The sequence below is a fragment of the Ctenopharyngodon idella genome, chromosome 20 (assembly GCF_019924925.1).
Source record: "Ctenopharyngodon idella isolate HZGC_01 chromosome 20, HZGC01, whole genome shotgun sequence".
In the NCBI taxonomy this organism is placed as follows: domain Eukaryota; kingdom Metazoa; phylum Chordata; class Actinopteri; order Cypriniformes; family Xenocyprididae; genus Ctenopharyngodon; species Ctenopharyngodon idella.
The window spans coordinates 27307029-27323516 of NC_067239.1; the positions used below are offsets into that span (position 1 = coordinate 27307029).

A 16488-nucleotide genomic window follows, 5' to 3' on the forward strand; every position below is an offset into this window, starting at 1 on the left:
ACTGCATGATTTGTCTTCCAGATTAAAGCCAGGATCTGACATCTGCTTCACCTCTTCAGCTGAGAGTAATTGAATTGTGCAGTTCAAGGGTGCCCCGCCTGCACACGTTTAGCGAGAGATAGAGATATATATACGTGGGGATGACGAGGAAGTGTAGAGGAGGAGAGCAGGATATGCTTGAAGTGGCCGGTCTAATCTCTGCTGTCAGCGCATGACAAACATCGCTGATACAACAGCGTCAACCTTGGGCTGTCGGCGCCGTTGCTCAGCAGCTCTTTTCAGCTGCCATCTCAGCCAATCACATTGAGAGTTTCTGAGAGAAGTGTGCCATTGTAATATTTTCTCCCATCACTCTAGCCCATTTTAATTACATACACGGCTTGTCCATAAAGCTGCTGTTAAATCGTGGCAGGGAGTGTGTATCTGTCACTAAAACAGGTGTCTACTGCCTGCCTGGAGTGCGAACTGTGAAATATTAGTGTGCTTTGCCAAAGAAGTCAAACTTTATTAGTTCTCTAGGCAACAAAATTTTATTTTTAAAGTGTGTGCATGTTCACTTTGTGCAGGTGATTCATGTAAATGATAAACCAGTGAAGGAGACCATCCTAGATGATACAGATTGCCCTCTGCAGATCCTCAGAGACTGGACCAGTGATAAAGGTCAGTCACACACACCATTTCTTATTCTGCTGTCATTTTCTGACAGATTTTAGACTATTTTTGAACTTGCACTATCATTCAAAAGATTGGGGTTGGTAAGATTTTTTAAATGTTTTTGAAAGAAGTCTCTTATGCTCATCAAGGCTGCATTTATTTGATCAAAAATACAGTAAATACAGTAATATTGTGAAATAGTATTACAATATAAAATAGCTGTTTTAATATATTTTAAATGTAATTTATTCCTGTGATGCAAAGCGGATTTTTTTTTTTTTTTTTTAAGCATCATTACTCCAGTCTTCAGTGTCACATGATCCTTCAGAAATCATTCTAATATTCTGATTTGCTGCTCAAGAAACATTTCTTATTATTATCAATGTTGAAAACAGTTGTAAAAACTTATTGACCCCAAATTTTGGAATGGTAGTGTAGATACACTTTGTTAGTTATAAATTCTTGCTTTTACATGCTAAAATTGCATTTAAAGGAGGAGTTGGATAATAAAAAAGCCTCTCATTTACATCAGCTTGTACCACACCCTGTTGACTTTAATGTGCTATTACATCCAAATTGTCCATTTTACAGAGGCCTTAGTATTCCAGCTGAAAAAGCGTCCTCCAGACTACGTTCCAAGGAAAGGACGTAAGCCTGACACCAGGATGGGGCAGCATGGATCCATTCCTCCTGAGAAACTGCCCTACCTGGTTGAACTGAGCCCAGGTGACACACACAAACATACACAACGACATCACATCCACTTAAGAGGAAAATTAGAGCAGAAACAGAGGCTTTTGTGTGTCATTGAATGGTAGCAGAGCTGTTCGTAGATCAGTCATGCTGATCTAAGCCTGCTCTAGAGTTTCAGTTGCACTGATATGACAGCTATGAAGAGCGGCCCACCAATTGCCCACTGACATTCACACTTGAGTAGAGCTTTGTCCAACAATTGAGTTCAGTCTATGGACCGCTGTAGAGTCAGCTAGTGAGACCCCTTAAAATACACCTTAGTTTCAGTCAAGTTGATGTTTTTTAGAGTTGGAAACTCACATCATGTAGATCTGACCCTCACTAACGCTGTCTTTCAGTCTAACTGCTGCTTGCATACTGTTCCTCCCCCTGCTACGGTCCACAACTAACTCTGTCACTGCGTTTATAACCAATGCTTTTTAACTGCAAATAGTTGAGCAGAAACTCTCCTGATGTGTAATGACACTGTGTCTACACTGGAAGTGACTGACGTCGCATCGCGACTGCAGGAACTTAAGGCTGCCTACAAAGAAAGCGTTCAAATGGAAATCCATTGGCATAATTTTATTTTACATGGGTTATATATATCAGGGGTGTGACAGTCCGCAATCATGATGGTTCGGTACGTACCTCGTTATTGAAGTCACCGTTCAGTATGGGTTCGGTACGGGTTCGGTACAGCAGGGGGGAGAAAACTAAAGATAAAATTTCTCTTTTTTTTCTTTTTTAATTAAACAGTGGTTTTTGAACAAATTGTTTTCATGACAACTTTTAAAAAAAAAAAAAACATATATTAAATAATTAAGACATTACTAACAGGTAAAGTAAGTATAATGAATATACAGTATAAGCTAATATAGTGCATATATTTAGTGAAATGCTCCCCTCTAGAGTTCATTTCTCTAGTGAACTAACATGCTGTGGACACTAAATGACTTGCCAAACAGCGGTGCATTACCGCATGCGCCCCCTTCTGGATTGGAGTGTGGATTGCCTGTGACAAATGTATTCGTCGTCTGACTGCATGCACTGAACCGTGAATACATGTTCTGTTACACCCCTATATATTTGTGTATATATAGCATCAAAAATAGAAACAGGACGTTCATCAACCGCATTCCGGTGTAGATACGGTGTAGAGGCAGTCATGAGGGTTCTGGAAACACATTTTGGGGCTTGGAAATTGATTGACATATTTACTCATCTTTGGAGTTTGTGTCAGCAGACAGACTGACCACTTGCTTATGCCGCTTTTTCTCTTTCTTGCTGCGTTTGGTACTCCTTGGCTTTTCCTCTCTCTGTCTCTCTCGCTCACTCTTTCTCTCTCTCTGGCGTGTTGTTGGCGTGTGTCCCGCCGTTCTGTCTGCTCCTGGCTCCTGTGCATGTGTTCCGTCCTAGGGCGAGGGAGTCACTATGCCTACTACTACCGCCATCATGAAGGTAACACAAACCTGCCTGCACCTCCACCCCTCCCCCAGCTCTACCTCTCTCTCACACACTCGGAAAGAGAAACTACAAACACTTCTGCAAAGCGAAAACTGACCTATTTGCAATTTTTTTTTTTTTTTTTTTTGGTCCCCTAAAAGTAATGTGTGCAGTTATGTGGGCTGATTGTTGGCACTAGAGAAGATGGATGTGGTATTTTCTGGTAAAGCATTTAGTTTTATAGCACATTGTTCCTTGTATTGGTAGAAAGTTCGCAGCGTTGCTCACTTAGACTCTTACATAATTGCTAAATATCTTAGGGTATTATTTACCATGTATTCATGGTTAAAATGCCTTACCTAAAAGTCAACATGACATTAAAATGGACTGTTTACTTTTTTAATGCGTGTTCCTGGTTTTATTTTGCACGATTCATAAGTGCATGTTATTATAAACAAAAAAAACTGTCTTTTTAATTTTTCAACAGAATGTCTCAGTAAAATTACTCTATAAAGACTTATTTCCTTCTTTTACTGTTTGTGCTTTGCATTTTGCTTATAACTCCTAATTGCCAATCATCTTACTAATCTAATATTTAAAATATGAACCTAACCATCCCATCATCATTTATAACCCAGATTTCCTATAAAAAAGTACTTTGTTTCTTCGCAAAAATCCCAAAATTGTGATCAAGTTCCAATTTCAGATAAATGAAAAATAAATTTTTTGCATAGTATTCATTGAATTTACCTGACAATTATTACAGTAAGGGTGTGTCATGAGGGTCGAAAAGTCATTCAAGAACCAACTAGTTGATTAGTGAGGTCAGCATTTATATACAGTACCAATAAAAAGTTTGGTGTCGATTTTATTCGTGTTTTTAGAAGTCTTTTATGCGCACCAAGGCCAAAAGTATTCATTTCTTTAAAAAAAAAAAAAAATTCTTAGTGTCCTCAAACTTTTGAACGGGAGTATATTTTTAGTGGCTGTGCTTTAATTAGCATACTGTACAACCCTGAAACACCCTCTCGGAGGAGTTGCGTTTTTACATACAGGGGTGAAAACAGCCTAATTATGCAGTAGTTTAGTTTTCCCATTGACTAGACGAATTTGGAAACGTAGTTTTGCATATCCCTAATTACATGGCCTTAAGCACAGAATTGACACAAATGGGTTGTGCCAACGTGCACATGCTTGTGTTTTGAATTGAATGAGTTTGCAGAAAACACAAATGTGTGTGTCTCACTGCTCTGTGGCTGCTCTGCAGATGGGTCAGACTCCAGGGATAAACCCAAACTCTACCGACTACAGCACAGCCTCACTGAGGTCGGATCTGAACGGAGTGAAGATGGAAGCATCCAGGTAAGGAAAACTCTTAAATGACAACTTTGGAGCTGCAGTGTACTACAATGAAAACGCATCCATAGACCTAAAACTTCCCTGATTTTCTCCACACTGCAGCTATTTGGGCCTGGGATTTTGCCTCACCACTGTGACCTGATGCACGCGGACGGATTGGTGACTGTGACCCCTGTCAGTTTGGACGCTGAGACGTTTGTGGATGGACAGCGGATCTCTGACACAACGGTTCTGCGCAGCGGCGTGACCGTCCAGTTCGGGGCCACTCACGTCTTCAAATTTGTAGACCCCAGCTATGACCACAGCATGTCCAAGAGAGACCCAGGGCCCATGATGAAGGGTAGACACAAATCAGGGTAAGCCATTTTCCTTTTAAAAGCACTCATGTAGAGCTGAAAAACAAATATAAGCTGATTAGAATTACATTGAATTGATTTGAATGTGTCCAGAAACATTTGAACTCAGAGAACCATACAAAAGTCAGAAATCAAGTCATATTTATATAGTGCTTTTCACAATACACATAGTTTCAAAGCAGCTTTACAAAAAAACATGATGTTGATGTTTATATCTTAATAGCTTCATGACTTATAGTTACATTTAGAAGATTAGAGCTGTTTAGCAGATTAGAGATGTGTGTGTGTGTGTGTGTGTGTGTGTATGTGTGTGTGTATATATATATATATATATATATATATATATATATATATATATATATATATATATATATATATATCTCACTTTATGAGATTATACTGTATGCATTCGTGAATATACTGTATATTCAACTTTTAATATATTGCGAGGTGTTAATATAGGTTGACGATAGACGACAGTAGACTACTATGAATCTATTATTGACCAGCAGTGACAGAGTTGCACAATGAACCATCTGTTATTCTGTGTAACATTAGACACAGCGCTAGGGAAGCTTCTTTGAAACGCAAGCTTGCCAAGCTACTTATTTAGTAGTTAAACTGCAGACAAGCTACTCTTTTAAAAAAAAAAGAAAAAAAAAAAAGAAGCAGCAGCTAACTATGAAGTATTTAATGTATTATGGTCTTAACTGTAATTTTTTTGGAGGATCTTATTTAGGACAGCATGAGAATTAACAGATAAATTTATACTATATGCAACTATTGGAACAAGAAAAACACTTCAGTTTCTATATATGAGCCAAAAACATGTCAAATAGCAGCATTTAACTACAAAAATGGTGTATAAAACCCCTTGGACTTCTGCAGAGGGAATCAAATGAGTTGATTCTTTTGAACTGTTTGATTCACATGAACCGTTTGTATGATCGATTCACCTAAATTAATCTGACTTGTCAAATCTACATATGACTACAGTTTAGGAGAGCCTGTTTATTGCGTCAGCTCGCTTTCACAACACATCTCAAATTTGTGCAAAGCATCATTTGTCATTTTTCATTCTACATGTGAAAGTTGCAAAACGAGCTACAAAATGAGAAAGTGGAGTCAGGAAAAACAGTGAATGTTTTTTTTTAATATAATGATAGCACCTTTATATAATGGCTGTTTTTGTTCTGCAAGAAAGGTTGATTAACATTTCAAGGTTGACTTCAAAATGCAACAGAAGTGTACTAATATGTCACTGTTTTTCATGAGATGGTTTGCACTTGTGGAGCCATTAGATGGCAGTATTTAGATGTCTAAGTGTCTTATGTGCACATTCTCGTTTGTTTGTTCTCTGTTTATGACGTTTATATCTGTGACCAGTGTGCGTTGTGTTATGGGATGCTCTGCTGCCATGGCAACAGGAGTTTTAAGAGTTTTGCACGTGGGTGTCCTCTGCAGTGACTGTCCTCTCGGATTTCTAGTCTTAAACGCAGCCTTTACCGTGAGAATTGTTGGAAAAGAGGCTAGAAGAGTGACAGGGCAAGGGTGAGCGGAAGGTTATGTCGGCCACAGGCGGAGAGAGACTCTATAATCTGATCAGCGTGGGTTGGAGAGGGGTGTGTCCCAGTGTCATTTCAGAGAGAAACGCTGGTGAAGTGTGTTTGAGACAGGGCGGAGAGTAGTGACGCTCACACACACTTCAGTGTACTTCACTGTAACACATATCAGACAGGGAAGAGAGGAGTACAGAGCTGTCCTGGTGAGTACATGCACGTTTTATGTGAGTTGTACACTTGAGTGACCAGGTGACTATGAAGATTTGTTGCATTGTTTATTATCCACTAACTTTGATTTAATTATAAGCGTGCTTTATTTTGAGGGTTTTTTTTGTTTATCTAATAATAAATGCGTATTTAAATATTAGTGTTCGTTAAACTCTTAAACATAGTTTCTTCTTAGTGGTTAGTTGACATGGTTTTTTCAGACTTGTATCTAAAGATTCACTAATGTAATTTTTACACACACACGCAAATCAAAATTTAAATAAAATGAAATGTAAAAAAAAAAAAAAAAAACACGGACAAATGCTGTTGTTAGTAGTGTTGTCAACATACCATTCAAAATTTTGGGGTTGGTAAGACTTTGTTTTTGAAAAGTTACTGATGCTCACCAAGGCTGCATTTATTTAATCAAAAATACAGTAAAATCAGTAAATTGTGTATGTTATATATAATATGCAGGGGTTGACATCTTTGCTCACCAGCCACTGTGGCTAGTGGTTTTCCAAAGTTACTAGCCACACTTTTCACTGGCCACAATTTTGACATCGATACTATGGAGGGGGGGAAACCCCCATATAGATATTTTTTAATATTACCTCATAATCTGGCAGCAGGTTTATTAGGCTGCTGTCACTTTAAGACCAGACGCACGGACCCATTATACTGTTTATATGCAATGTGCATTGCACATTATACATGCAATTTCTTTCGGAACTGTTTACATTCACTTAAAACATAACTGACTGTGTTTATGTGAATACTCTCCAAGACCGGCATTTTGACATTTTGTGTGTATTTGACGGTTTAAGTACGATAAGCAGCAAAAAAGAACTCAATTTAGTTCTGAGAGGCAGCTTTATGTGCGCACACTTTGGGTGTGAGAGCAAAGTCTGCGGGAATGAGTAAAATTATGAGCAAAACGTGCAACCCCACGCCGAAATTCAAGCCCTGTAACATCAACAATATTCATCCGGAGCAAATGAAACGAGTGAGTGAGGGGAGTGAGAGAGCGAGAAAGTGCAGCTGGTATCATGTATCTTTTCTGCGGAAAATGAGTATCGGAAGCTTTTCTGATATTTCAGCATCATTATGTATCAAAAAATCTATATTTTTGACACAACATTGCACTTAGTTTATTAGTTCAGATGCCTTTTTAAAAGGCTACAATTGAAAAATGTATATATTATATATACAATTCAACCCACCAAAGTGGCTAGTAGGAGTGACAGCATTACACGCCACTGCTGTAATCCACCCACATTTGGCGGGTTGGCGGATGTTAATGTCAAGCCCTGATAATATGAATTCTTGTGAATTCAAACGTAGCCTCAGGAAATGGGGGAAAAAAGAGATGATACATTAATTGCATAACACTAATTTCCAAACCCTCCTCATTAGTAATAGTTTATTCTTTGATTATGACTGTCTGTTAGAACATGTGAGCTATGCCATGTGTAGTTGCATTATAAAGCTCTTTAAGAGTTGTAATTCCTGTTTCTTATGTTGACTTTGACTTTGACTTTGACTTTTTTTCTGCAACTCTACAAAGTAATTTTGTGCGGGCATGTATTCCATGCAGATCCTGTTGGCATGCAAGCATGTGAATGCACAGTAATTAAATCTGTGTTCATTTCAGGCCATTCGTTCGTAATGTCTAGGTTCAATTAGGTTAATTTCCTGCATTAATTTGATGTGAAAACATGTCGTCTCTTAGCGAACGTGTTTGTGACGGTAAGCAGAAATCTCTAATCTGATGTCCTGATGTTCCGCTGGATTACAGCGGTCCTCATTCCAGGACAGGGAAGCTTGCTAATGGGAAGGATCAGACAAGAGCTCAGTCCTTGTAATATCTGATTTTTCTGATTTTGTGTTGTACAAATATGTACAAAAATGTACTCAAACTGCAGGTTAATGCAAAGAAATGTTCTAAATGCACCACCGTTCAAAAGTTCATGACTGTGAGATTTTTTTTAAATGTTTTTAATAGAAGTCTCTCATGCTCAGCAATGCAGTATTTATTTGATCGAAAATAACATAAAACTGTAATATTAAGTTTTGTTAGAATTTAAAATAATTGTTTTCTAATTTTATATATTTTAAAATGTAATGTATTCCTGTGATGCAAAGCTGAAGTTTCAGCATCATTACTTCAGTCTTCAGTGTCCTGAATGATCCTTCAGAAATCATTCTAATAAGCTTATCAATGTTGAAAACCGTTATGCTGCTTAATATTTTTTGTGGAAACTATGCCATTTTTCAAAAGAACAGAAAATAGAAATCTTTTGTGACATTATAAATGTCTTTGCTGTCACTTTTGGTCAATTTAATGCATCCTTGCTGATTAAAAGTATTATTTTCATTTAAAAAAATCTCTGCGTTTATATTGTATATTGTAAGGAGCATTGTGCATCTTCAATGCACATCTAAATCTTATATTTCAGTAGCTATGGGATATGATATATGCTTTAGGTTGTCTTTGAACAATTTTGCTTTTCTGTTAATACGACAGTAGATCAATTTGTAAACTATCAGAGAGCAGAATTGCTGTACGTTATTTACATGCAAGAGTGAGAAACATGGAGTAAAGTGAAAATACAGAGCAAGATGTGTCTCGAAGTCAAGATAGGAAAGGGATGTAAGGTGTAATTTTTTTTATGTTTGACAATGTCACACTTGACACTTCAAAATCATCACAGTACAGGCTGTTTTTTGTGGCTCCATTGATCTGAATGAGAACTACCATTTTAAGTATATTACTTGTACTGTTTGGAGTTACATAACATAAAGCTGTTTTCACACTGATGCCAAGCTTAATATATTATCAGAATAATCATATCTTTTGGTTTGCATCCATCAAGTTCCAAAAAAAAGTACTGTACCTTTAATTTGTAAAGTATTTAATTCTCTGGATTATCCAAAACGGACATTACCACATGGTTATTTAATATATAAACCATTTCTAGCAGGAAATGTCATTGCTCATACTGAGCTTTTTGAACAAACTGCCCCACACCCAAGCTGGAGTATAGATGATACCTGGATAGATTATGTCCCTATCTGAACGCAGAGAGCTGGAGACAGCTGTTTGACAGCTGTTGAACACGGTAGCAGTTTGCTGCCTTCTAATCTTGTCATTTACGGTACTTTTCGTTTGTATAATTTTGTTCAAACACTGTGCGGGTGTATCTTTAGGCTGTAGGATTCCTGCTTATTCATTTAGCCTAGTAAGAATGTTGGCGCTTTATTGATTGTCTTCAGAGCTCTCTCTCACACACACACACACACACACACACACACACACACACACACACACACACACACACACACACACACACACAATCTCATGTATCCGGGTATTCGTGAGGCTGTGGGTCGCTGCTGTTGTTTGACTTTCCATTCAGCTCAGGTTTAATGTAATTGTGTGTTTTAGAGCGTGTGCAGGTCTGTTTGTTTGGCCACGGACACTGTTTACTTTCATGACATCTGCTGAAATGATTGCTTTTTCCTTTTAACTCACCCCCCTTCTTTTTGTGTCTGTCTCTCTGTCCCAGAAGTGTCCCAGAGACGACCTTTGACCTTCACGGGGACGTTCATAGTGGCTCTGCTCTCCCTACAAGCAAGGTGTCACATCTGCCTGCTTCATTTGGATCTCTATGCATGTATTTGTGTGTGGTATGATGTATCTCTCATGGGATATTTGGTGGTTTCAGAGCTCAGGGAAGCTGGAGATGGAACGTTCAGGAAACAACAGTGAAAGAGGCCTGGTGAAGCCCATGATCAGAGGAGAACAGCAGGACTTTAGCAAACAGGACGGAAGGTAAGGACTTGGCCCATTAACAGTCGAGCCGTATTTTTTCAAGCCTGAACTGCAAAATTATTATTTTATTTTTTTCCCCACAAGGTGAGAATTTAGACCATGAATCATTTAAAATATTTAATCACAATCATTCCCATATTTTTCAGAAAGACAAAATGATAAGCGCAATTATTTAGTACGACAAATTATTTGTATCTTTCAGACTTTATTGTTCTGATCAGTTTTTAGACATTACGCAGCAGAACTGAATGAAACCTTGTTAAAAAAAAAAAGAAAAATTTGAAAAAAGAACAATTGTTAACTAAAAAAGTTACCCTTGACGTTCCTAGTAAAATGTAAAAAAAAAAAAAAAAGAAAAAAAGGTTTTCAGTCCCTCCAGTTTTTTTTTTGCTATTCTGCAATCAACAAATCAACAAAATGTCGCATTTTTAGCGATCATACATAATTTGCCATTTCACCGCAAAATAATCGCAGGAATTAAAAGGTAATGTATTATAATTATCTGATTGAACTATCCCTAGTTTAATTAAAGTTACAATGCATTATTTGTCACACATGTGTGAAACAAAGCAAAAGTGAACATTTCTCATCTGCTGTCTCACATAATTTCTGTCTCACATAAGGACTGTCTGGGCGAAGCGATTAAGAAACATGGATGAATGAGCAAATAAAAAGTATAATATGCTTGATAGTACTAAAAAGAGTATTTGTTTTGCTGTGTGTTGCTTATAAGATTTTGGTCATATTGCCCACTGCAAGTGATCATGTTATTAAAGTTAGATAGTACACCACCAGCCTAGCCTAGCTAGTTAGCTAATAGCCTCACACTTTTGAAAAATATGTTATTATTATTTCAGATTTGTGAAGACTGGGTAAGGTTGTGCACCACACACTATTCCCCTTTCCAAGTCTGAAAAATAATATAATATAATATAATATAATATAATTAATTTAATATAATTAATATAATATAATATAATATAATATAATATAATGTAATATAAATAGCAAAATCTTGGTGGGAATAAGAATGTAGTGCCTGTCAGATTAACAAATTTTAATTTTAAATTTTAAACCTTTTTTAAATATGCATTGGCATTCACAATGTGATTTCAATTCACAATATGTATTTTTTTTCTGAGAATATTTAGTTGAAAATGATAGAATCTTTTTGTGTATGTCTATAATGTTCCAAAAGGAATAATTCAGATAATTTTGAGAATAACTATGAATTCTGCAAAATAAGGCCAGGGACATTTATTCAGAAAGTAATGATTATTATAATAACCATTAATAATAATAATAATAATAATTAAATGAAAATGAAAATATTGTTTTATTAATGCACTTTATTTTATTATTATAAATACTTTGATAAATGTTGCTAGCCTTTTTTGCAAAATTCATTATTATTCTAATATTGAATTATGCAAAATAAGGCCATCTTCGTTTATTTGGGTGATTTTGATGTGATGTTGACTTTAAATACATTCAGAATTCTGCAAATTTTCCTCTGCAGTTAGTGCAAATAATGTGATTAAAAAATAGATTTAGTATTTGACACAGAAACAGTGCCATGTCAGTTGCATTCTCAGTTTAGTAACAGCAGGTTTTGTGCACATCAGCTATCATTCAGTGAGGGTCTCTGTGGAGTCAGTGCCGGGTACAGGTCTCTATATGTAACCTAACCCTGTCCCTCTGTCTGAACCTGAGACACCTGAGCCCGCCGCTCACCTGGCTTCAGTCTTGTCATCAATAATCCAGTGGAGATGAGAACACGCATTCACACACGCACAGCACAGTTTGACATCTGTGACAGGATGTTGTACGGCAGGACAGGAGCGGGGTCTCTGGAGCGGTGGGCGTCTGTAGACAGTGGTGTCAATCTGTCCTATCTTAACTGGTTCATCGAGCAACAGTTGTTTCCCTGCAGGTCCCAGGATGGCCCAGAGCTCACTCTGCCAGCCAGCATCGAGTTCAGGGAAAACTGTGAGTACTACATCCATCTACAAAGCAAAACCGATCGATTTGTGCTGTTTTCCTTTCTATTTGTGCCCTCTGACCTTAACTGGGTCATGGATCATGTGTTTCGTCTGGTGTGAGGTGGCTTTTTAAGTTTCTATTTGTGTACATGTTTTGCCATTGGCTTTTCCTGGGTGTTGCAGACACAACAAAGCTGTGCTTTCATTGGCTGTGCCGATTACATAGCAAATCAGCAAGCTGATAATAGAAATCACTAATGGTTAGCTGCATCATAGATCAATGGATGGAAAGTATTGATGACTGCTAGAGAACCTGTTTTATCAGTGTTCAGTCAGTTCGAGATAATTTATATTTTATTTCTAAATTTTCCTCTGGAAAAATCATTGTTCATAAAAAGAATTATAATATATAACTGTCCCACCATGCCACTTGTTGGCAGGAGACAGAGATGTTCTTCTGTGTGAGAAAAAATAAATAAAATAAATAAAAAAACCACAGGGTATAAGTTGGCACATCACAAACCACAGCAAATAATTAGCCACTATATATTTTGTTTGCATTTATACATTCCAATTTACATATTTATTTAGTTGAAAGCATCTCAAAATAAGATCACAAAGACCTGAGTTTAAATTGTTATATGTTGTTTTATGTTATATATGTTGTATTATTTTATGTTAAATGTGTTATATGTCATGTGCTATTTTAAAGGTGCAGTAAGTGATTTCTGGTAAACACTGTTGATATTTGAAATCACCAAAACAAACATGCCCCTACCCAAAAGGATCACAACACTTGATGCCTCTGCCCCCACATTCACGTACACGCTATGCCACACAGCCCGAGGGTATGATGTCATCTATAAGTGAAAGCAATTTGTGTTACTATGATAATTCAGGTCGAATGTCTAATTGTTATTTAGCTCCTCTACTCCTTCAATGGCAAAGTCATCCCTTCCATCCCAAAAAACACCATCATGAACAACTCCCTACATAACAGGATAGGTCAGATAACTAATATATTACAAATCTGACAAGATGAAGGGGTTATAGCAATCACTAAAAGGGGAACCAAAAGAAAAAACAAATATTAGGAGTATGTTATCTCACTTTTCGGACACACTTCGGAAGCCGATGCTTGAAACAATGCTTATTCTAATAATAAAGCAACTGAACAAACAAGCGAAGATGACACACAAGTATATTCAAGCAAAAGACAACATATCTTAGTTCTGTGAAACACAGCAAAACCAATTTTACTCGCGTATCGAGAAGAAATAAAGCAACCTCTTCATACGTTTTCAGGCCTTCTCACACTGGAAAGCTTCTCTGATATTAACTCGGGTCCTAACTCTTGCCTGATTGTAATCCTTCTTTTTAAAGTTAAATTCCCCTGGTTTTTTCCTCTTTTGTATTTTCTCTGCCATCTATCTCTTTCTTTACTCTTTCTGCTAATGTGCGCTGAGCTATTTCTCCTCCCCCGTCATGATTGTATACGCCCCTTACTGCTAATTGGCTACTAGTGTGTTTTGGTGCTCGGTCGAATCTACTTTTTAACATCGTTTTTCAAAAATCACTTACTGCACCTTTAAGTTATGTGTTATGTTTTGTGTTGTTTTTTTTTATATGTTGTTTTAGTAGTAGTGTGTTATGCTTTGGTATGTGTTGTGTTATCTTATGTCTTATTTTAAGCTATGTTTTGGGTTATGTGGTATGTTGTTAGATTCAGTCTTTTAATCTGATGTGGCAGAGCAGTGTTTAAAGAGCATTTAAAAGCAAGATCCACAACATTTTTTTGTAAGCTTAAATATTAAATATAGCAAAATTAAATATAATTAAATATTATATTACAGTTGGTTTTCACATCTTTTTCACTGCCAGTTTTAATATAGCATGATATTTACAGTAACATGGCATTTACAGCTCAGGTGACTGGCTCAAAAAAAAAAAAAAAAAAAAAAAAGCAACCCCACACACCAGCCATGCAACTGCCATTAAAATGAATGGGCATGCTAAAATCTAGCACTCTTCTGATACATTAAAGCTTCTTGTTCCATCCCAATTAATACGCCTTTTGTTTCCCTTATCCCATGATTACCCCCCATAGCTGAAGATGCCTTCCTGTCTGCCATCATTAACTACACCAACAGCTCAACGGTGCACTTCAAGCTGTCTCCCACCTACGTTCTGTACATGACCTGCCGTTATGTCATGTCCAGCCAATACCGGCCCGACATTAGCCCCTCCGAGCGCACGCACAAGGTCATCGCCATTGTCAATAAGATGGTGAGCATGATGGAAGGAGTTATCCAGGTGGGTGTCGGCAATTTTTACTTGAATTATCCTCTGATACCTTATTTTTTTTCAACGGGAGTTGTGTGTAACTTTATTATATTATAACTTTATTATTTATACTTTGACATGTCGCTGTAGCTCTGATGTAGAGATCTGTCTGTGGAGTTACATTATACATGCTTTTGTAGTTGTAGCGTTAAAGCTTGTTTCACTCTGCTTTCATCGATTCAGGTCATTGCCTCAGCAAACAGTGCTTAAACTACTGCACTCAGTGTTTCCCCTGTGTTTGTTTGTATGTGAAATGTCTGTGTGTGTGTGTTTGTGTCTCTGTGCCTTGTTTTACCTGGTTCATGCAACAAAGTTGTTCTAATTTGACAAGATTTTCTTGCTGCTTCTGCAGGGGAAAGTGTTTGTATACACTACCTTTAAAAGTTTTGGGTCTGTAAGATTTTTAAAAATGTTTTTGATCAAAAATACAGTAAAATTGGGAAATATTATTACAAATTAAAATAAATAACTTCTGTTTTGATATATTTTAAAATGTAATTTATTCCTGTCATGCAAAGCTGAATTATTGGCATCAGTACTCCAGTCTTCAGTGTCACATGATCCTTTAGAAATCAATGCTGATTTGCTGCTCAAGAAACTTTTCAGATTATTATCAATGTTTAAAACAGTTGTGCTGTTTAATATTTTTGTGGATACATTTTTTTTTTCAGGATACTTTGATAAAAAGAAAGATCAAAAGAACTGCATCTATTTGATATTTTTTTTTTTTTTTTTTTTTTTTTTTTTTTTAATTTTTACTGTCACAAAAAAAATCTTACAGACTCCAAACATTTAAACAGTAGTGTATCTATCAGCAGTGCATTTTACATCATATCATGAACAAGACTGAATGAGACAAATACTACAGAATAATGAAATGGTTCACAGTGACGTCGATGAGTCGTCGTTGCTCATTTGCATAAAGTTAAACTTTTCTCAGCTGTGTCAAGTCACTGCACATGCCCTCGTTGCATTGCCAATGTTCACGTTCATCATTTTGCCACCACAAATGACTGTGAACGCCTCTTTACAGCTCAGAAATGAGGTCCACATGCTCTCTGTTTATGTTCTTTTTTTGGTCAGTGCCTGCAGTTTTTTTGAGTGGCCCACCCAGGTGTTCAAACTATATATCTCATAGGCTAACCGCAATATTGAAATGCAAATAGTTGTTTAATAAATATTACGTTTCCATAATCCTTGTAACCAGACTTTATTTGGGATTCAGCACCTAAAATGAGAGACAGACTGCATCCGTTAATATAAAAGACAGTCTGTCTCTCATTTTAGATGCTGAATCCCAAATAAGGTCTGGTTACAAGGAGTTTCTTTAAATAATGCCGGTCTTTAAGAACCAGCATTAGTATTATAATTAATTTAAAGATTGATTTTCTTTTTCTGTATTTTCTGGAAATCCAAAATCTTAAGCCTCACATTTTTAACCTTAGAAGATGAGAAACATAATCTGAGAAAGAAAGAGGGAATTCATTTTCATGGCCTGTCTTTTTTTTTTTTTTTTTTTTTAAATAGAAAGACGTTAGGATGTTCCTAATTTGGATGCTTTTTTTTAGTAACTTTTCTAGGAAATTATATCATCAGTCTGATATTTTAAATTGTGTACATTTTGCTAAAGTAATTTTTTCACCTTTTAGGAGTTCTTTTTCTTATTGATAATGTTGAAAACAGCTGTGCTGCTTAATATATTTGTAGAAACTGATAAATTTTTTTTAACAAATAGAAAGTTGAAAAGAAAAGCATTTATTTGAAAGAAATATAACATCATACATGTATTTAATGTCATTTTTGAGCCGTTTAATTCATCCTTGCTGAATAAAAGTATTATTTCTTAAAAAAAAAAAAAAAAAAAAAGTACAGTAGTGTGAATGACCTCATGCAACTTTTTTTAAAAACACTTTCCCCTGTATCTACATAAACATTTCTGCAACGTTCCTGAAATCATTTATCTAGTGCCGTCCAGCAAGTGTTATCCTTGGCATCAAAGAAAAACAGTTGTA

At 36.4% G+C, this 16488-nt stretch overlaps 1 protein-coding gene across 24 annotated transcripts in view; it reads left to right on the forward strand.

Annotated features, from left to right (window-relative positions):
* Window positions 1-16488, forward strand: part of afdna (afadin, adherens junction formation factor a) — a 122950-nt gene that overhangs the window by 62325 nt on the left and 44137 nt on the right. For 18 of the 24 annotated variants that reach the window (XM_051875172.1, XM_051875182.1, XM_051875157.1 and 15 more), the window contains 9 exons: window positions 567-660; window positions 1246-1380; window positions 2806-2847; window positions 4100-4194; window positions 4294-4547; window positions 9886-9955; window positions 10045-10151; window positions 12085-12140; window positions 14241-14446. In XM_051875172.1, coding sequence (XP_051731132.1) covers window positions 567-660; window positions 1246-1380; window positions 2806-2847; window positions 4100-4194; window positions 4294-4547; window positions 9886-9955; window positions 10045-10151; window positions 12085-12140; window positions 14241-14446 — 1059 coding nt within the window. The remainder of the gene's footprint in view (window positions 1-566; window positions 661-1245; window positions 1381-2805; window positions 2848-4099; window positions 4195-4293; window positions 4548-9885; window positions 9956-10044; window positions 10152-12084; window positions 12141-14240; window positions 14447-16488) is intronic. The other 6 variants (XM_051875163.1, XM_051875176.1, XM_051875170.1 and 3 more) reach the window with 1 other exon arrangement.